The sequence below is a fragment of the Dysidea avara genome, chromosome 1, assembly GCF_963678975.1.
Source record: "Dysidea avara chromosome 1, odDysAvar1.4, whole genome shotgun sequence".
Taxonomy (NCBI): Eukaryota; Metazoa; Porifera; class Demospongiae; order Dictyoceratida; family Dysideidae; genus Dysidea; species Dysidea avara.
This window is the reverse complement of record NC_089272.1, coordinates 18,268,794-18,290,649: the sequence shown is the minus strand read 5'-3', so window position 1 is coordinate 18,290,649 and position 21,856 is coordinate 18,268,794. Positions and strand designations below refer to the sequence as shown.

General features: G+C 38.4%; 1 protein-coding gene across 1 annotated transcript in view; it reads right to left on the bottom strand.

Moving 5' to 3' along the window:
• LOC136264668 (mucin-3B-like) overlaps nucleotides 1-21,856 on the bottom strand; it is a 145,142-nt gene that overhangs the window by 107,672 nt on the left and 15,614 nt on the right. The window contains exons 11-13 of the mRNA XM_066059472.1: nucleotides 17,890-18,513; nucleotides 2,489-3,133; nucleotides 208-849 (exon numbers count right to left, since the gene is read on the bottom strand). Of these exons, the coding sequence (XP_065915544.1) occupies nucleotides 208-849; nucleotides 2,489-3,133; nucleotides 17,890-18,513 (1,911 nt within the window). The remainder of the gene's footprint in view (nucleotides 1-207; nucleotides 850-2,488; nucleotides 3,134-17,889; nucleotides 18,514-21,856) is intronic.

Here is a 21,856-nt window from a genome sequence, read left to right as displayed (position 1 = left end):
ATGGTGACCATGCACCCTTTAATGATGAGTACAATAGAGCACAGTGATTTTGCTCCTTAATGATCTGTGCAGTGCTACTTTAATTTTAAGCAATGCTAAATACACTAGTGAAGTAAAACTGATAGCTATCCTTTTTACACTATATAACTACTAGCAATTCATTAAATATTATTTAATGCACACACATCATATTATAATTCACCTTACCTGTTAAGTTGCTCAGTTTGGTAGAGCGTGATTGATTGGTTTCCAGTATTATCACATTACACTCATATGTACCCTCATCTCCCTCCATCAGGTACATAAACTGGAGACTACTAGTGTAATTGTTACCACTACCACTGGTTGGGCTGATGGTCACTCTACTATCATTTCTAATAGTGTCTCCTCCAGGTCCCATCCAACTTATCATTACTGAACTCAACTCTACTCCACTAACTGTACTCACTGTACACTGGATATCTTGAGGACTACCTACCATAGCTCCTTGTATAGGACCAGATGGTGTTATACTGACTGTAGGAGTAGGAACTGTAACATCCAGTGTGACACTACCAGTAGCCATAACTGGTGGACTAGTGTTGATCACTACCTCAAACTGGTACACTCTACAATCATCAGTTGTGTTCAGTTGGGGGATGGTGTAAGTAGATTTATAGGTAGCAGAATTGTTACTTGTAAAACTAACATTCATTTCAGTAACTCTTTGTAATTCTACACCACCACTACTCCACATGATATCCAATCTACTGGTGATACCTCTCACAGTAGTCACACTACACTCCAGTGTTAGTGACTGACCAACTATCTGAGTGTTGGGAGCAGTTAAATTCATATTAGGAGTGGGAACTACAATGCATCAAAAACAAGAGTGACTTAATAGCACAATTGTAAGAGGTGCAGGAATTACTGTATGTGAGCATAATTCGAGGATAAGATGTAGGTATGTGTGGTAATCTGGAATTAAGCTGGGAAAAAATACAAAAAATTAAGAATGAAAAGTTAATGCCACAACCATTTTGGCTTTGAGATACTCTAATAGAGCAGTCAAAATAGTCAAGTAATGATGAGCTCCCTAATAAAGTAATCATCAGCTGTTTGAAGCAAACTTAAAAAAAAATTCATGCTCCACTATAGCAACTAGCTAAAACTAAAGAAGGTGTCAAATTAAAAGATATGTCAACCAAATTACATCAACAAAATATGACACTTTCCTTGAGAAGTATAATTAGACACCACAAACATATTTGAAGTGCTTAATACACTACTGTAAGACATATAGACAGTATCTATTTATGTAACTTTTATGTCGATGGCTCCCATGCAAGAAAATGAAATCTTTTGTGATTGTGCACAGATGAAAAATTCAAAGACTGGGAAAAATTGCTATGCTGAGTGAGTTATTTACATACACTAATAGCCAATTTAAGAGCAGGAATAAATGGGACTGAGTTAACTTCACAGCACAAACCAACCAGCAGCTGGAGACTGTTTCTTTCAGATGTGAAGCAATATTACTAAGTAACAAATAACATAGCTACACCATAGTTTCCTTTATGTGCCAGCATTCTTCAACTCATAACTTGCTCTTGCCTCACACATGCACGAAGATAACCTGTGATTGTCTGGAAAATACTTGGTGTTATATCAAACAGATACCCTCTTTTGGACACCCAGTAGATCCCTGTAGCTGCATGATATGTTCACTACATCCCTTACCATTTGAGCTGGACTACTAAAGATTGAGCGTGGAGACCACATCTCTTAATGGTCTAATCACTTGTACACAGTAACTAGTTTCATACCCAGACCCTCTTTCCTCAAGGGTGGTGCTTATAAATCTATATGCAACACCCCAAGGAAATGGGTCTGAGGACAACATTACATGTTAACATTGATCTGGTAGTATCTATAGCAATCGATTACAGAAACCATGCCTGCTATTAGTCTAGCTGTACCCATAATAACGGCACAGTGAAAAATAACAAGGCATGTCAGGTACATCCATTGAAATATCACGTAGGTACCAGAGGCTCACTCCAGAAACTCTATTAAGGAGTCATCTTCCATGTGTGATATTTCAGTAGAATAACCGCAACAGTATATCATTGCTACTATGCCACAATAAAAAAACTAAAGTTAAAAGTGAAGTAGGGAGCCAAGTAATAAAAGGTTGTAGTGAAACAAAGTATACGAATGATAGTACGTACTACAACTTAAACCCCAGTGCGTAGGAGCGTAAAAGTGCTGTGCTGGGTGAAGGACAAAATGAATCAGGATTTCGCTACATCTTAACATCACACTTAGACACCTTACTAGTGATACACACTGCACACAAACATTTGAAAAATTCCATGCATCAGAATTGAATAGCATCTTGGAAGAAGTTTAGTGATGCCTAATAGTTAATGAAATGTAAATTCCCTGTGGAGTTATGTATGTAAATGCAAGACAAGCTTACAAAAAATTATTTAAGTATTCAAATTACCTAATATATCTTCTACTTCAGTTGTAGATGATGTGGTATTATTGAGTATCATCACACTGCACTCATATGTACCCTCATCTCCCTCCATCAGATACATAAATTGGAGACTACTAGTGTAATTGTTACCACTACCACTGGTTGGGCTGATGATAACTCTACTATCGTTTCTAATAGTGTCTCCTCCAGGTCCCATCCAACTTATCATTACTGAATTCAACTCCACTCCACTAACTGTACTCACTGTACACTGGATATCTTGAGGACTACCTACCATAGCTCCTTGTATAGGACCAGATGGTGTCATACTGACTGTAGGAGTAGGAACTGTAACATCCAGTGTAACACTACCAGTAGCCATAACTGGTGGACTAGTGTTGATCACTACCTCACACTGGTACACTCTACCATCATCAGTTATTCTCAGTAATGGAAGTGTGTAGAAAGCTGAATATATTGCAGCATTTCCTCTTACCAAAGATATGTTCACATGCTTAATTCTGTCCAAATTTGAACCATCACTTCTCCACACAATATCCACTCTACTGGTGATACCTCTCACAATAGTTGCACTACACTCCAGTGTTAGTGACTGACCAACTAGCTGAGTGTTGGGAACAGTTACACTGACATTGTAAGGAGTGGTTACTATGAAATCATAAACATAGTACGTAAGTGTATAAACTGGATGATTTTTAGGCTTATGCAAATACTGAGCAAAATTCACAGTAACATATTTATAAAAATTGTCTAATATAATTCTCTTCTGTGAATGCTATATCCTCTAGTGACTTTTCAGAAGGGTTAAAGCCTGTAAATTCAAGGTGCTAATTAGAAACATTTAACTAAAACGTGAAGAATGCAGAAAACATCTCAGACCCAGTGGTGACTTGATCCCCAGCAACATGCAGTCTAGGCATGCGCCAAAGGAACCACAACAGCCAGGATCTGAGATCTACGTACTAAAAGATCGATTTCTTAATACCTTTGTATTAAAGGCCCACTATTTTTCTTATGATATTGCAACCCATATAATTGTGTGACTGTCTGAGTGAAACCAGTCTTATTGTCTATTAGCAAGTATTGAGAAATGCTGGCTTTAAATATCCAGGGTTCTGTAGTTCATGAGTTCATGTGTACCAAACCTTGACAAAGCTAACATGATTTTTTGTTTGACATGTTTTCCATTGCTCAAACCAGCTTAAATGTATATAAGAAATTTACAGTACAAGTCTTTGTCCAACACCACAGAGCTGCACAGTGACATCCAGCCATCCCCAGGTTGGCCAGAACTCCACCAATTCCTCAGACAATTTATGCCACTCACCACCCAGCTTGGGAAAACCAGTCAGTAAAATGTAGGCCACTTACTTTGGTTAATTTTTGACAGTCAAATTTGATAGTGTTATATATCACATGTAGCTTTGTGTTCATGATGAAAAATTAAACCTGCTGTCATAGATGATAAAACTGGGTTTCCTGGACTCATTCACGTACTGTAATCATGTACAAGTCGAATGTATGTATATGCTATGAGAAGGAGTATGAATGTTGTTTTTGGCTATTCAAAAGCAAGTCAATACATAAGAATACTTCCCTTATATTTATCCATACATGTGTATGGATGCATGTGTATGGATGCATGTGTATGTGGCATGATAAATCTTTAATAGACCAATTGCAAATAATACATAACAGCTCGAGCTCATAATCACACAGTATGGTAGTACTATATATTAAGGATCATGAAGGTTTGGGTTGTTTTGTCCAAAAATATCACCTAAAAACAAGCTTCACAATACAACCCTGGTGCCTTGTAGGCATGCGGTGATTATGCTGGCATGATGCTGGCATGATTTCAAGCATAATAGGTATGTATGGGAATCAGGAATTATGATAGCAGTTTAAAGCAATTATAAAGCCTTAACTCTGCATCTAAAAATCTGCAAATTGCACAATTCCATTGAAATATCGAGATGCCTAATAGAGCAGTCAGAAACTCTAATAGAACAGTCACCGAATAGTACTACTTTAATAAAGCAGTTGCATAGTAATAAAATTAGCAACCAGATAAAAGAAAATAGAACTATTTGAAGTTGAATCATTAATTAAATGGTATAATATAGACATTATTGGGCAAAGATAATAGGGAGCATAATAGGTGGCTTTTTGAGCACTGCTCAAAAGCATAATGCTCAATTTTTGGAGCATATTAGCCTCATTCCTAGTCCCTTGGCAGTATTGGTTAGGTATAGCAAGCCCAAAAGTGCATTCAGTATGACCCTAAATGCTTCGAATTTTCTACTAACTGACTGCTTGCTGATGCCTTCAGATAAGCATAACTCAATAACAATTAAGTTGATTTTATCACTGCTTGACGTCACTTCAGCCTGACAGGTGCCTTCTGGCATACCACACAGTATGTACAATGCACCCATCATGGACGTACCTTTGTCCTTCTTTGTGTCCCATCCAATGTGTCAATTTGTGGTAGCACGATGGCTTCCCTACGTTTGTAAAAGGAAATCTTCCGTATTTTCTGTGGTGAATGGATTGATTGTAAAGGCACTTCTCCTAATGTTCTTTATTTGTAACATTGTGAAACAGGCTGAACATAGTAGAAAGTGAAGTGTAATGGCCACTTCACTTTTCAGTAGTTGATAGTTGGGGAGCACGTTCATTCGAAAACATTACATGTGGTGTTATCTTTTCTTTTGGTGGGTTCACCAGTCATAATAATGTTACAAAAGTAAACAAACAAGTATAAGTAAAATTAAAAATTAGGAATTTTAAGTTTGATTAGAGATAGCAAGGAAACAAGGGAGGTCGCCTATGCCTGAAGATATATTAGTGGACACTTAATCCCTAATTCAGTTATGGGTATAGAATGAATCAGGGATTAAATGTCCACTAGTATATCTGCAGGTGTAGGCAACCTCCCTTGTTTCACTACTTATTTTCTATGATCCCTAATCAAACTTAAAATTGTTAATTTTTCCTTGTATTTGTACTATTAAGGGCTACAATCTCTTGGTAACAAGAATCAAATGCTTAACACTTTCATACTACAAAAGCAAATCAAGCCAATATTGTTTGTTAGTTTAAAAGATGGAACCTGCAACATCTACATAGCAACAAAAATTAATATGAGTCAAATAGAGGAGTACATGCATTGATGTAAAACATTGTGCATCAAGCCACTCCTCAAAATAATATGCATACTGGATGGCTGATTCTCGGTGCTTGTTTGTTATAATTATACAACTAGCATTGATACTTGCCCTACGTGTGCAGGGCCATGTCCACACTAACTAAAGTATGCATTCACACAGCATGCATGGTGATATCACTTTTAAAGTACATGAGCCTGCAAATAGTATACTGAAATGATATGACCATAGTAGTACTGCATGTTTAAGCCTATAACAATGTGTGTTTACCACACAGGTGCGTACATGTACCTGTCCTATATTATGCAGGCAATACCTGTAACATCATTCAACGACTTTTAACTCACCAACGTCAGACCATAGCATTAGTACTTGCCCTAAAGTGCAGCACTTGCCATATTGCACAAGTCATGCATATGCTACACACTAAGTACCATCTCCACATTAAATTTAATGCAATGGGAACCAAGCATTAAACCATTTATGTATATAGCTATGTAGCATGCATGGTGATGTCACCTCAGGATGAAGCAACATTGAACAGTAAAAAATCAAGCCTGCAGCCTTAGCTGTTATCGAGTTATGCCTGCTTGAAGGTATCAGGCAGGCAGGTAGTAGAAAATTCCATTGAATAATTTATTTTATTTTGTAACAATCTATTGGAAGCATTTAGAGTTGTACTGAAGGCACTTTTGGGCTTTGTTATACCTAACCAATATGCCAAGGTGCCAGGATGGTATTGTGAAGATGGTTTTTTGGTGATTTTTGGCCAGAAAAACCCAAACCTCCATGATCCTCAATATACAGTACGATAAAAATACTATCGTACTGTATGATGATGTCAAAGAATTTATACTGAAAGTGAAAATAAAATGGCACACATTCAGACAAGAATGTTGCAGAGGTGGATGGGTTCAAGACTCTGACAGTCAATGTCGCAGTGAGGTACGCACTCAAATTACTTTCCAAAATTCTAGTTGTGCATGTGCTGCAGGGCTTAGACTACAGATACTCATAAATGCTGCTCCATGACCTCCCTCCATTAACTCTGGTTAACTCTAGTTAACCTACACCTGTGACCTGATTTTGGAAAATCAATCTTAATGTCACACTTGAAATCATTAGAAATTCATAATTCACTGCATTACCATTAAAACAGTTTGGCATCTGTTAGGTTATTTTTCAGAATTTGTAGTAATTCAAGGTATTGACTATTAAACTATTGTAACCAGGGTAAAGCTGATTAATTGCTTGGAATACTTAATTTTGGTCATAAATACTTGAGTTGTCAAATGTGACATTAAGACTGATTTTCCAAAATCAGGTCACATTTTATGCTACATGGAGTGTTATACATAACTATTGCTTGTTCTTTTGCACAACGCTAGTGCTTTTAATGCTTGCATTTGTAATCAATATAATTATTATACATAAAGCTGAAAAGCCTCTGTCTGTCTGCATTCCTTTGGCATCCAACAATTTTCTTGCCAGCTGATGCACATATAGAGGCATTTTTTGTGCCAAATTATGTAAGAATTACCTCGCTTTTATATGAAGCTTCTAACTGCTGTCATTCATCATTTACAGCACAATTATTGCAAAGCTGTAGACAAAAATTCACTTGAATTCTTTCTGTAAACCGCACGCAAACCTCAAGTAAACACCTATACTAGTCAACGTATACATGCCTTTATAAGACTGTTTTTAATGACCTCCCATTAATGCTAGAGGTTTAACTATGTGGTCAAGGCATATGCAAGGTATGAGTTTGATTCCAGCTGGTGATCTTTTCTTTTTTTTGCTTTGGAAACCTTTATAGTGCAATCTTTTTTTCTGTGTTCATAATAGGGATCGCAGTGGAATTTTTGAAAATCCTAATAGAGCAGTCACCTAAAACCAGCCTTAGAAAGCAGACTCGAGCACAAAACAACACTCAGATGGCTTATTATCAAACACTGAACTCAGACAAATGGTGATATAGCAGTAAAAATGGTTTAGACGAAATTTAGAAACATTCAAAAATTGCGAATTTTACGCGAATTGTTCATATTATTATTATCTAATCCAAAACAGCCAAGCTGTAAAAAACCAGTGCGGCCCTCAAAAAGGCTATGGTGAAAAAAAGATGTGAAATCCAAGGTGGCGGCCAAGAAATGGCTGTGATGGTAGGTTAATGGTAAAAATTTTTAATAACGACAATTCAGGTGAATTTTTGTGCCGCTTGGTCTAGGCAAAAAATTCACCTAAATTGCCGTTATTAAAATTTTTACCATTAACCTACTACCATCACAGCCATTTCTTGGCCACCACCTTGGATTTCACATCTTTTTTCACCATAGCCTTTTTGAGGGCCGCACTGGTTTTTTACAGCTTGGCTGTTTTGGATTAGATTTCATTTCTTTTTGTATTTGTATACCACAAATAGACCGGCTTTGGGACTTTTTTAACCTGTCTTTTTTTTCTCTACCACAGGAAGAAGAAAAGATGAAGCAGATGTACTTTAAATATTTCTGATTTTATCAGTAAATGTACAAATTATATATATAAGATATATATTTATTTCAGAACTCTCCATGGTGGTTTCTTTGTAACTGATCACTCTACAAGGTGACTTCTTCTTGATGCCCTCTCTACAGGGTGAATTGTTAGTAGCTGAACAATATACAAGGTAACTTCTTCTAGCTGATCTCTCTACAGGGTGATTTGTTTGTAGCTGAACTATCTACAAGGTAATTTCTTCTAGCTGATCTCTCTACAGGGTGATTTGTTTGTAGCTCAATTCTGTGCAGGTGATTTGTTTGCAGCTGAGCTCTTTACAGAATGGTTTCTTTGTAGCTGAACTCTCTACAAGGTAACTTCTTCTAACTGACCTTTCTACAGGGCAATTTGTTTGTGGCTGAATTTTCTACAGGGTGACTTCTTTGAAGCTGAACTCTCTACATGGTGGTTTCTTTGTAACTGAACTCTCTACAAGGTAATTTCTTCTGGCTGATCTCTCTACAGGGTGATTTGTTTGTAGCTGAACTCTCTACAAGTGATTTCGTTGCAGCTGAACTCTCTACATGATGGTTTCTTTGTAGCTGAACTCTCCACAAGGTAACTTTTTCTATCTGATCTCTCTACAGGGAGATTTGTTTGTAGCTTAACTCTCAACAGGTGATTTGTTTGCAGCTGAACTCTCTACATGATGGTTCTTTGTAGCTGAACTCTCTACATGATGGTTCTTTGTAGCTGAACTCTCTACAAGGTGACTTCTTCTAGCTGATCCGTCTACAGGGAGATTTGTTTGCAGCTGAACTCTCTACATGATGGTTTCTTTGTAACTAAACTCTCTACAAGGTGACTTCTTCTAGCTGATCTTTCTAGAGGGTGATTTGTTTGTAGCTGAATTCTCTACAAGGAAACTTCTTCTAGCTGATCTCTCTACAGGGAGATTTGTTTGTAACTGAACTCTCTACAGGTGATTTGTTTGCAGCTGAACTCTCTACATGATGGTTTTTTTGTAGCTGAACTCTCTACAAGGTAATTTCTTTTAGCTGATGTCTCTACAAGGTCACTAGTTTGTAGCTGAACTCTCTACATGATGATTTCTTTGTAACTGAACTCTCTACAAGGTGACTCCTTCTAGCTGATCTTTCTACAGGGTGATTTGTTTGTAGTTGAACTCTCTACAGGTGATTTGTTTGAAGCTGAACTCTCTACATGATGGCTTCTTTGTAACTGAACTTTCTACAAGGTGACTTCTTCTAGCTGATCTTTCTACAGGGAGATTTGTTTGTAACTGAACTCTCTACAGGTGATTGTTTGCAGCTGAACTCTCTACATGATGGTTCTTTGTAGCTGAACTCTCTACAAGGTGACTTCTTCTAGCTGATCTTTCTACAGGGAGATTTGTTTGCAGCTGAACTCTCTACATGATCGTTTCTTTGTAACTAAACTCTCTACAAGGTGACTTCTTCTAGCTGATCTTTCTAGAGGGTGATTTGTTTGTAGCTGAATTCTCTACAAGGAAACTTCTTCTAGCTGATCTCTCTACAGGGAGATTTGTTTGTAACTGAACTCTCTACAGGTGATTTGTTTGCAGCTGAACTCTCTACATGATGGTTTTTTTGTAGCTGAACTCTCTACAAGGTAATTTCTTTTAGCTGATGTCTCTACAAGGTCACTAGTTTGTAGCTGAACTCTCTACATGATGATTTCTTTGTAACTGAACTCTCTACAAGGTGACTCCTTCTAGCTGATCTTTCTACAGGGTGATTTGTTTGTAGTTGAACTCTCTACAGGTGATTTGTTTGAAGCTGAACTCTCTACATGATGGTTTCTTTGTAACTGAACTTTCTACAAGGTGACTTCTTCTAGCTGATCTTTCTACAGGGAGATTTGTTTGTAGCTGAACTCTCTACAGGTGATTTGTTTGCAGCTGAACTCTCTACAAGGTAACTGATGTCTCTACAAGGTCACTAGTTTGTAGCTGAACTCTCTATATGGTGGTTTCTTTGTAACTGAACTCTCTACAAGGTGACTCCTTCTAGCTGATCTTTCTAGAGGGTGATTTGTTTGTAGCTGAACTCTCTACAAGGAAACTTCTTCTAGCGGATTTCTCTACAGGGAGATATGTTTGTAACTGAACTCTCTACAGGTGATTTTTTTGTAGCTGAACTCTATGCATGCATGATGGTTTCTTTGAAGCTGAGCTCTCCACAAGGTAACTTTTTCTAGTTGATCTCTCTACAGGGAGATTTGTTTGTAGCTGAACTCTCTACAGGTGATTTGTTTGCAGCTGAACTCTCTACATGATGGTTTCTTTGTAGCTGAACTCTCTACAAGGTAATTTCTTTTAGCTGATGTCTCTACAAGGTCACTAGTTTGTAGCTGAACTCTCTACATGATGGTTTCTTTGTAACTGAACTCTCTACAAGGTGACTCCTTCTAGCTGATCTTTCTACAGGGTGATTTGTTTGTAACTGAACTCTCTACAAGGAAACTTCTTCTAACTGATCTCTCTACAGGGAGATTTGTTTGTAGTTGAACTCTCTACAGGTGATTTGTTTGAAGCTGAACTCTCTACATGATGGTTTCTTTGTAACTGAACTCTCTACAAGGTGACTTCTTCTAGCTGATCTTTCTACAGGGAGATTTGTTTGTAGCTGAACTCTCTACAAGGTGATTTGTTTGCAGCTGAACTATCTAGATGATGGTTTCTTTGTAGTTGAACTCTCTACAAGGTAATTTCTTCTAGCTGAACTCTCTACAGGGAGATTTGTTTGTAGCTGAACTCTCTACAGGTGATTTGTTTGCAGCTGAAGTATCTAGATGATGGTTTCTTTGTAGTTGAACTCTCTACAAGGTAATTTCTTCTAGCTGAACTCTCTACATGGTGATTTCTTTGTAGCTGAACTCTCTACAAGATAACTTCTTCTAACTGATCTTTCTACTGGGCAATTTGTTTGTGGCAGAATTTTCTACAGGGTGATTTCTTTGCAGCTGAACTCATCTACATGGTGGTTTCTTTTTACTGTAGCTGAACTCTCTACAAGGTAATTTCTTCTAGCTGATCTCTCTACAGGGTAATTTGTTTGTAGCTGAATTCTATACAGGTGATTTGTTTGCAGCTGAGCTCTTTAAAGAATGGTTACTTTGTAGCTGAACTCTCTACAAGGTAACTTCTTCTTACTGAACTCTCTACAGGGAGATTTGTTTGCAGCTGAACTCTCTTCATGATGGTTTCTTTGTAGCTGAACTCTCTACAAGGTAACTTCTTTTAACTGTCTCTACAGGGAGATTTGTTTGCAGCTGATCTCTCTTCATGATGGTTTCTTTGTAGCTGAACTCTCTACAAGGTAACTTCTTCTAGCTCATCTCTCTACAGGGTAATTTGTTTGTAGCTGAATTCTGTACAGGTGATTTGTTTGCAGCTGAGCTCTTTACAGAATGGTTTCTTTGTAGCTGAACTCTCTACAAGGTAACTTCTTCTAACTGAACTCTCTACAGGGAGATTTGTTTGCAGCTGAACTCTCTTCATGATGGTTTCTTTGTAGCAGAACTCTCTACAAGGTGACTTCTTCTAGCTGATCTCTCTACAGAGTGATTTGTTTGTAGCTGACTTTTCTACAGGGTGATTTGTTTGCATCTGAACTCTCTATATGGTGGTTTCTTTGTAGCTGAACTCTCTACAAGGTGACTTCTTCTAGCTGATCTCTCTACAGGGTGATTTGTTTGTAGCTGAACTCTCTTCGTGATGGTTTCTTTGTAGTTGAACTCTCTACAAGGTAACTTCTTCTAACTGTCTCTACAGGGAGATTTGTTTGCAGCTGATCTCTCTTCATGATGGTTTCTTTGTAGCTGAACTCTCTACAAGGTAACTGCTTCTAGCTGATCTCTCTACAGGGTGATTTGTTTGTAGCTGAATTCTGTACAGGTGATTTGTTTGCAGCTGAGCTCTTTACAGAATGGTTTCTTTGTAGCTGAACTCTCTACAAGGTAACTTCTTCTAACTAAACTCTCTACAGGGAGATTTGTTTGCAGCTGAACTCTCTTCATGATGGTTTCTTTGTAGCTGAACTCTCTACAAGGTAACTTCTTCTAGCTGAACTCCCTACATGGTGGTTTCTTTGTAGCTGAACTCTCTACAAGGTGACTTCTTCTAGCTGATCTTTCTACAGGGTGATTTGATTGTAGCTGAATTCTGTACAGGTGATTTGTTTGCAGCTGAGCTCTTTACAGAATGGTTTCTTTGTAGCTGAACTCTCTACAAGGTAGCTTCTTCTAGCTGATGTCTCCACAAGATCACTGGTTTCTAGCTGAACTTTCTACATGGTAGTTTCTTTGTAACTGAACTCTCTATAAGGTGACTTCTTCTAGCTGATCTTTCTACAAGAAGATTTGTTTGTAGCTGAACTCTCTACAGGTGATTTGTTTGCAGCTGAACTCTCCACATGATGGTTTCTTTGTAGCTGAACTCTCTACAAGGTAACTTCTTCTAGCTGATCTCTCTACAGGGTGATTTGTTTGTAGCTGAACTATCAACAAGGTAACTTCTTCTAGCTGATCTCTCTACAGGGTGATTTGTTTGTAGCTGAATTCTGTACAGGTGATTTGTTTGCAGCTGAGCTCTTTACAGAATGGTTTCTATGTAGCTGAACTCTTTACAAGGTAACTTCTTCTAGCTGATGTCTCTACAAGGTCACTAGTTTGTAAACGAATTCTCTACATGGTGGTTTCTTTGTAACTGAACTCTCTACAAGGAAACTTCTTCTAGCTGATTTCTCTACAGGGAGATTTGTTTGTAGCTGAACTCTCTACAGGTGATTTGTTTGCAGCTGAACTCTGTACATGATGGTTTCTTTGTAGCTGAACTCTCTACAAGGTAACTTCTTCTAGCTGATCTCTCGACAGGGCGATTTGTTTGTAGCTGAACTCTCTACATTGTGGTTTCTTTGTAGCTGAACTCTACAAGGTGATTTCTTCTAGCTGAATTATCTCTTTCTATAGTTGCATGAATTCCCTACAAGGTAACTTCTTCTAGCTGATCTCTTTACAGGGTGAATTGTTTGTGGCTGATCTCTCTACAGGGTGACTTGTTTGTAGCTGATCTCTATACAGGTTACTTTTTTCTAACTGATCTCTTGAATTCTCTTCGGGTGACTGCTCTATTAGGATGACTGCTCTATTAGGATGACTGCTCTGTTAGAGTATCTCGATCTCGCACTTGCTACACCAAGTTGGATTTCGTGTTATAACTCCGTGGCTTTAAGTCTGATTCTTCTACACCATTGAAGAGCCTTTCTAAAATGATAACTCCATCTGTACAGCGATTTTCAAAGCATTACCCCAAGCGGTTTACCTGGTAGGTGTGGCAAGCAGTCGTTTTTTATTAGCTAATCTCGATTGCGTAATTGTTACACACTGTTGATTTTTTCGTTGTATCTTCCTGGTTTTTAGCTTGATTTCTTTCAAACCACAAAAGGTTTGAGGTTCAATAGTTAACCTATTTACCCACCGATTTTCAGCTTCTTCCCATACGCGGTTTACCCTGTAGGCGTGACAACATATTGGTGTTATTTTTCGTGAATAATCGCTCATAACTCTTTGCCTGTTTATTGTATTCCAGCCAAAGTTGGTACAGAGATGCGCCTTTATACCCCCCCCCCCCCCCCCTTCTGTGTGCCAAATTTCAAGGCGATCGGATATGGCGTTCGCGTTTTATAGCAGTTTTTGTAAGTGTGCGAAAAGAGGAAGAAAAATAAGAAAAAAAAAACGAAGAAACTAAGCCAATTTTTGAAGTCGCGTATCTCGGGAACGCTTGGAGCGATTTCGCTCAAATTTGGAATGTGGAGTGCTGAAGGTGGAGGGAGTATCCACAGCAAAAATCGTCTTGTTTCATCAAGGCAGCACAGAGCTACGGAAGTACGAAAATTGCGTTTTCTTTCTTCCTGTCAATATACTCACGGGGTTGCGCGCAGGCTTCTTGGGCGCACGACACACTACCGTGTGTCTTGATTTTGTTTCACTCGTGTACAGCCCAAGGCTTCCATTTTTTCACGATAAAAACTACACAGCCTTACTCACTGAGTCCTTCCGCGTGTCCATGACCCATTAATTAACCCGTACTCCACAGATCGCTAACCAGCCTCCACCTCGATAAATTTCAGTCTAAGTTCTTCGCCATCGCCTGCTGTTCGTATACGGAAGAAGCCGTAGAAGAACAAAATTAAGGGATCTTGTGTGCTCAGGGATGCGTATTGTTCGACTATAGTCTTTATAACGTTAATAGATGGCAGATTGAAGTTGTGCAGCACTCTTTTACCTTACAAGATCGCCATAATAGGGTCTCTAGTGAGCTGCCCGCCTTCGCTACGAGAATTCGTTCAAGCGCGCATGTAAGGCATCCAGTTTATTCTTCTTCCTAGCCATCACAGTGAGTGCTTTGTTTGTCCATTATAGGTGGAAAATAAATGGTAGCGTTGATATCATGGGTGCTTTTCACACGCAAAAAAGGTTGGGTGGGGTGTTTATTACATCTCTACCATTTAAAAATATTTTGTGGTCTAACCACATATCATCAACAACCCTCCCCATATGGTGTCATAAACAACTTACAGAGTGTGAAGCCTGACAGTCTTATATGGGAGGATTGTGTGCTACTGTGCTTATGTCACTGTAACTAGCTACTGTTAGACATTCCAGTATCCGAGATTTTTTAATAAAAAAATTCTCCGTATATTCCCCAATAGAACCCTGGCACAAAATGATAACTCGTGTTTAACTTGGGATTGCTCCATCGTCTGAGCTCCAATGAGGATAAAAATCACTGTGGGGTTTGTCCACACGCTGATCATCACGAAAATCTTAGTTTTATCGTGCGCGTTACATATAAGTAAGTTTTGTGTTGTTTTGTAATCTTTTCAAGCATTGTAATGTATGTAGAATACTTTAAAACTGTAAAAAACGTACTGTCGGGTGGAAGCTAGTCACTAGTGCTTACTTTAAAGTGCGTAGTTACTTCACTCGGGTTAGCGATTTTCAGCTCCAGAGCAATTTTCTGATGGCTGTGTCATCAGCTCAAAAGTATAAACCACTTCAAAGTCGGCATAACAATGCCATAATTGAAACCACAACTCCACCTTAAGTATTGTTGCATCATTGTGGCACCTCCACTTTAGTTGTTTACCTTTATAAGTTAACTTGCTGTTTTTACCAACTTGAGATAGCCACTTGCCTATGGGTATACACCATTGTATTGAGAAGTGTGCAATAGGTGAAACATATTTGCTCACCACAAAGCATACAAAGATCGCTGAGATCCAATAAGACCTGAAGTTACTCTCATTACATGTACAAACTTGCAGCTAGAAGCAACTGCAGTTTCAAGTAGGGATGCCACGATAGTCGTGACATATGACATGTCGTGACATAAAGTTCCATGATATGATATGACATAGGCTTCTTTATGTCGTGACATAAATATCTCCTAATAATGCACACTTTTCCATTCATTTTGATTAATTTTGATGCAATAAATATGAGAAAAATTGACAAATAAGTATGAGCAATTGTTGGTTGTTGATTTCATAATTAATATTGCTGATGTTTAAGTTGATATTTTTGCATGTTTGAATCAAAATAGCTATGCAGTTTCACAAGTAATAGCTTCAGTTGTGAAACTTTAAGATTTGCTTATGTCGTGACATATGACATGTCGTGACATAAACCTCTATGACATGTGACATAAAAATTTCTATGTCGTGGCATCCCTAGTTTCAAGATAGTCCAGATTGCTAGATGGCTTCCTGATTCAATTGTGCCATTTTTCCCTGTAAAATGTATGGGGAGCCCTGGAGAAAAAATATACCTTTTTTCAGTTTTTAAGCACTGTGCATGCCAAAGTAGCTAATTCCAACCCAACAAACTATATATTTCTGAGATCGGCAATCAATACTCTATCTATTGAGCATATAAAAAGTCCATTTTCCAAAATTTAAAAATTGGGCTGGAATGCCTACTACTGTGTACATATTCTAGCACACTCTCTGATCAGCTAGTGACATTGACAGTTGCAAACATTTAGCCATGACCACATGCATGCTAACCGGACTTTGCTGACTATACCTATGGTGTTCCACTTTGTGACACACTGTTGCTAGCAGGCTACACCTAGGCTTTCCAGGGCTAGAGCCCAGTCTAAGTCCTGGCAATTGGAACTCAATATGCCAGTTTAAAGTACTTTTGCATGTATGGGTAATGACTGCCAAATCCCTGGTAATCATGTAAGACTGGCTACACCACTGTCCACTGGTAATGTGACATTGGGATTTGTACATGCAGACACCGGCATAGGAAGACTTTTCGGCCAAGCCTAGCCATCTCCTATTTAGCTTGATTAATACCAACTCACAATGTTGCTGCTGTATTCAGCCCTGTTCATACGTACACTTATACAAAGGTGTTGTAAAGCGTCATCGCTACAATAATAGCACTACAGCTACAATGTATAGCTATCTCTTCACTATCTATTCTGCTAGACAACTCTACACCTATAATGTACATGCTTGATGTATGCATCGTTATATCACGTTAAAATTTATGAAAAAAAATTGGACTCTACAGGAATTATAACACTAACAGTTACCATTCTTATAACTTGTATCATAGAGTTTCATTCTTGTCCTTCTGTTAGAATAAACACCTAAGACATCTGTTCTTCTTCAAGTCTCCTGTGCTGCCATCAACACTGTCTCCTGTATGATAGTTGCACAATCAGTATTTCTTCTGACAGGTAGGTAGCTCATATAGCAGTGTGTTTTCAGCGATGGCACCAAGTGTGACAATGATGGCTCAAACACTGAGTATAGACTAGGAATTAATGTATCCTGCCTTATATTTTGTGTGTGTACAAATGAATCAGGATGAAAATACAGTCTTTATCATAGATTACAAAATTAATATTGCATTAACATATCTAATGAGTTAGCCTTTTAAACCAAGGAATCTCTGTTAGCTTACTACACTAATGTGGCCAATTAACTTATAATCCATAAATGGATTTGGAAAAAAGTACACAAACTAGACATATTAAAAATTTAAAATAAGAAATAGAAAAAAGCCACGAAACAAGAAGGGATCGCTGGGGTGGTAATGTAAACCACAAATCCCTATTTTGACTCTCTATAAATGCTCCATTTGAGTATAACAAGTCAAAATAGGGATTTGTGGTTTACATTACCACCCCAGCGATCCCTTCTTGTTTCGTGGCTTTTTTCAGCGATCCCTATTTCTTATTTAAAATTTTAAATTTTTAATATGTCTATTATAAAAACTTTTCATGTAACGTTTTTCTCTCAGATTCTGATACCCTGTCCAACTGGAGAGGTGTGACCAGGTCCCAGGCCATGGACTCCCATTCAACTCCAAACAGAGACTGATGATAGAGTCAGTATACAGGTCTTCAAATATGCTATATCTATGCTAATAATTATGCTAGTTGTCAGATATGAGCTTTAGCAACTGTTCCAGGACCTCCTGCCAAACTCTTCATTCATTTCCCACTCACTAGTCAAATAGTCCGCACAACTGACATTAATCAGATAAGCATAACTGAAGGTTGATTTACTTATACGTACATTTGTGGTGAACTACTGTAATATTAAGGGAGAGTATCCACAGTGACGAGAGTTTAATTGATATTAATCACTAAATATTAACTTTTACACAAGATATACAGTGACAATAACTTACAAGTGAGGTTGTTCAGGTCAATAAAATTTGATTTATTAGTTTCCAGTATCACCACATTACACTCATATGTACCCTCATCTCCCTCCATCAGGTACATAAACTGGAGACTACTAGTGTAATTGTTACCACTACCACTGATTGGGTTGATGGTCATTCTACTATCATTTGTAATAGTGTCTCCTCCAGGCCCCATCCAACTTATCGTTACTGAACTTAACTCCACTCCGCTAACTGTACTCACTGTACACTGGATATCTTGAGGACTACCTACCATAGCTCCTTGTATAGGACCAGATGGTGTTATACTGACTGTAGGAGTAGGAACTGTAACATCCAGTGTGACACTACCAGTAGCCATAACTGGTGGACTAGTGTTGATCACTACCTCACACTGGTACACTCTACCATCATCAGTTGTGCTCAGTTGTGGGATGGTATAAGTAGATGATAACCTTGTGGAATTATTATTTGAATAGCTATTGTTTATTCTTTCATTGTGAATATTCCACACAATATCCACTCTACTGGTGATACCTCTCACAGTAGACACACTACACTCCAGTATTAGTGACTGACCAACTATCTGAGTGTTGGGAGCAGTTAGATAAACATTGGGTACAGGAGCTACACAAAAAAAATTATAACGATGCATCTGCATACTATAATACACAAAGATTGCAGAACAATCTTTTCAACTAAATCTAGACACACGGTAGTGTGTCGTGCGGCCCAAGAAGCCGGCGCGCAACACCCGAGAGTATATTGACAGGAAGAAAGAAAACGCGATATTCGCACCTCCGCAGCTCTGTGCTGCCTTGATGAAACAAGACGATTTTTGCTGTGGACATGCCCTCCAACTTCAGTACTCCACATTCCAAATTTGCGTAAAATCGCTCTAAGCGTTCCCGAGATATGCGACTTCAAAAATTGGCTTAGTTTCTTCGTTTTTTTCTTCTTCTTCCTCTTCTTATTTTTCTTCCTCTTGTCGTACACTTACAAAAACTGCTATAAAACGCGAACGCCATATCCGATTGCCTTGAAATTTGGCACACAGAAGGGGGGTATAAAGGCGCATCTCGGTACCAACTTTGGCTGGAATACGATAAACAGGCAAAGAGTTATCAGCAATTATTCACGAAAAATAACACCAATATGTTGTCACGCCTACAGGGTAAACCAGGTATGGGAAGAAGCTGAAAATCGGTGGGTGAATAGGTTAACTATTGAACTTCAAACCTTTTGTGGTTTGAAAGAAATCGAGCTTAATACCAGGAAGATACAACGACAAAACCAACAGTGTGTAACAATTATGCAATCGAGATTAGCTAATAAAAAAACGACTGCTTGCCACGCCTACCAGATAAATCGCTTGGGGTAAGGCCACTCCAAATAAATTCTCTGTTTCCCGTCCACCGCCCGAATCTGGTTACTGCCAGCTCTAAATGTTCCATTATTCCGTGTTCTTCCATTATTTTCCGGGATATTCTTGCATACTGATAGGCTCAGTAAAAGCGATCTTGAAACAGTGTCAGCTCACATGTCAGCAGTGCTATCAAGTCAGCACAAAATTCGGGTTTGAGTTATTTTTGCAACTTACAAAGGAAGGAACAAGCTTAAGCATGCTTTTATGCAGCCTTTTTGGCTGTGCCAGGTAAATAATGGCTTGAAAAGCTAGCCAATCTTATAATGAAATAATGGAAATGGACCGCCCGCCAGCATACAAATATGCCTGAGTCCAGGACGGGAAACAGAGAATTTATTTGGAGTGGCCTAATGCTTTGAAAATCGTTGTACAGATGGAGTAATCATCTTAGAAAGGCTCATCAATGGTGTACAAGAATCAGACTTAAAGCCACGGAGTTATAACACGAAATCCAACTTGGTGCAGCAAGTGCGAGATCGAGATACTCTAATAGAGCAGTCATCCTAATAGAGCAGTCACCCTGAAGAGAATTCAAGAGATCAGCTAGAAGCAAGTAACCTGTATAGAGATCAGCTACAAACAAGTCATCCTGTAAAGAGATTAGCTACAAACAATTCACCCTGTAGAGAGATCAGCTAAAAGAAGTTACCTTGTAGGGAGTTCATGCAACTATGGAAAGAGATAGTTCAGCTAGAAGAAATCACCTTGTAGAGTTCAGCTACAAAGAAACCACCATGTAGAGAGTTCAGCTACAAACAAATCGCCCTGTAGAGAGATCAATAGAAGAAGTTACCTTGCAGAGAGTTCAGCTAATAAGAAACCATCATGTAGAGAGTTCAGCTACAAACAAATCTCCCTGTAGAGAGATCAGCTAGAAGAAGTTACCTTGTAGAGAGTTCAGCTACAAAGAAACCATCATGTAGAGAGTTCAGCTGCAAACAAATCACCTGTAGAGAGTTCAGCTACAAACAAATCTCCCTGTAGAGAGATCAGGTAGAAGAAGTTTCCTTGAAAAGAGTTCAGCTTCAAACAAATCACCCTCTAGAAAGATCAGCTAGAAGAAGTCACCTTGTAGAGAGCTCAGTTACAAAGAAACCACCATGTAGAGAGCTCAGCTTCAAACTAGCGACCTTGTAGAGACATCAGCTAGAAGAAGTTACCTTGTAGAGAGTTCAGCTACAAAGAAACCATTCTGTAAAGAGCTCAGCTGCAAACAAATCACCTGTACAGAATTCAGCTACAAACAAATCACCCTGTAGAAAGATCAGCTAGACGAAGTTATACTGTAGAGAGTTCAGTTACAAAGAAACCACCATGTAGAGAATTCAGCTACAAACTTGTGACCTTGTAGAGACATCAGCTAGAAGAAGTTACCTTGTAGAGAGTTCAGCTACAAAGAAACCATTATGTAAAGAGCTCAGCTGCAAACAAATCACCTATACAGAATTCAGCTACAAACAAATCACCCTGTAGAGAGATCAGCTAGAAGAAGTCACCTTGTAGAGAGTTCAGCTACAAAGAAACCACCATGTAGAGAGTTCAGCTGCAAACAAATCACCCTGTAAAAAAATCAGCTACAAACAAATCACCCTGTAGAAAGATCAGCTAGAAGAAGTTACTTTGTAGAGAGTTCAGCTGCAAAGAAACCATCATGTAAGAGTTCAGTTAGAAGAAGTTACCTTGTAGAGAGTTCATTTACAAAGAAACCACCATGTAGAGAGTTCAGCTACAAACTAGTGACCTTGTAGAGACATCAGCTAGAAAAGTTACCTTGTAGAGAGTTTAGTTACAAAGAAACCATTCTGTAAAGAGCTCAGCTGCAAACAAATCACCTGTACAGAATTCAGCTACAAACAAATCACCCTGTAGAGAGATCAGCTAGAAGAAATTATGTTGTAGATAGTTCAGCTACAAACAAATCACCCTGTAGAAAGATCAGTTAGAAGAAGTTATCTTGTAGAGAGTTCAGCTACAAAGAAACCATTTTGTAAAGAGCTCAGCTGCAAACAAATTACCTGTACAGAATTCAGCTACAAACAAATCACCCTGTAGAGAGATCAGCTAGAAGAAATTACGTTGTAGATAGTTCAGCTACAAACAAATTAATCACCCTGTAGAAATATCAGTTAGAAGAAGTTACCATGTAGAGAGTTCAGCTACAAAGAAACCATTTTGTAAAGAGCTCAGCTGCAAACAAATCACCTGTACAGACTTCAGCTACAAACAAATCACCCTGTAGAGAGATCAGCTAGAAGAAGTTACCTTGTAGATAGTTCAGCTACAAACAAATCTCCCTGTAGAGAGATCAGCTAGAAGAAATTACCTTGTAGAGAGCTCAGCTACAAAGAAACCACCATGTAGAGAGTTCAGTTGCAAAGAAATCACCCTGTAGAAAATTCAGCCACAAACAAATTGCCCTGTAGAAAGATCACCTAGTAGAAATTACCTTGTAGATAGTTCAGCTACAAACAAATTAATCACCCTGTAGAAAGATCAGTTAGAAGAAGTTACCTTGTAGAGAGTTCAGCTACAAAGAAACCATTC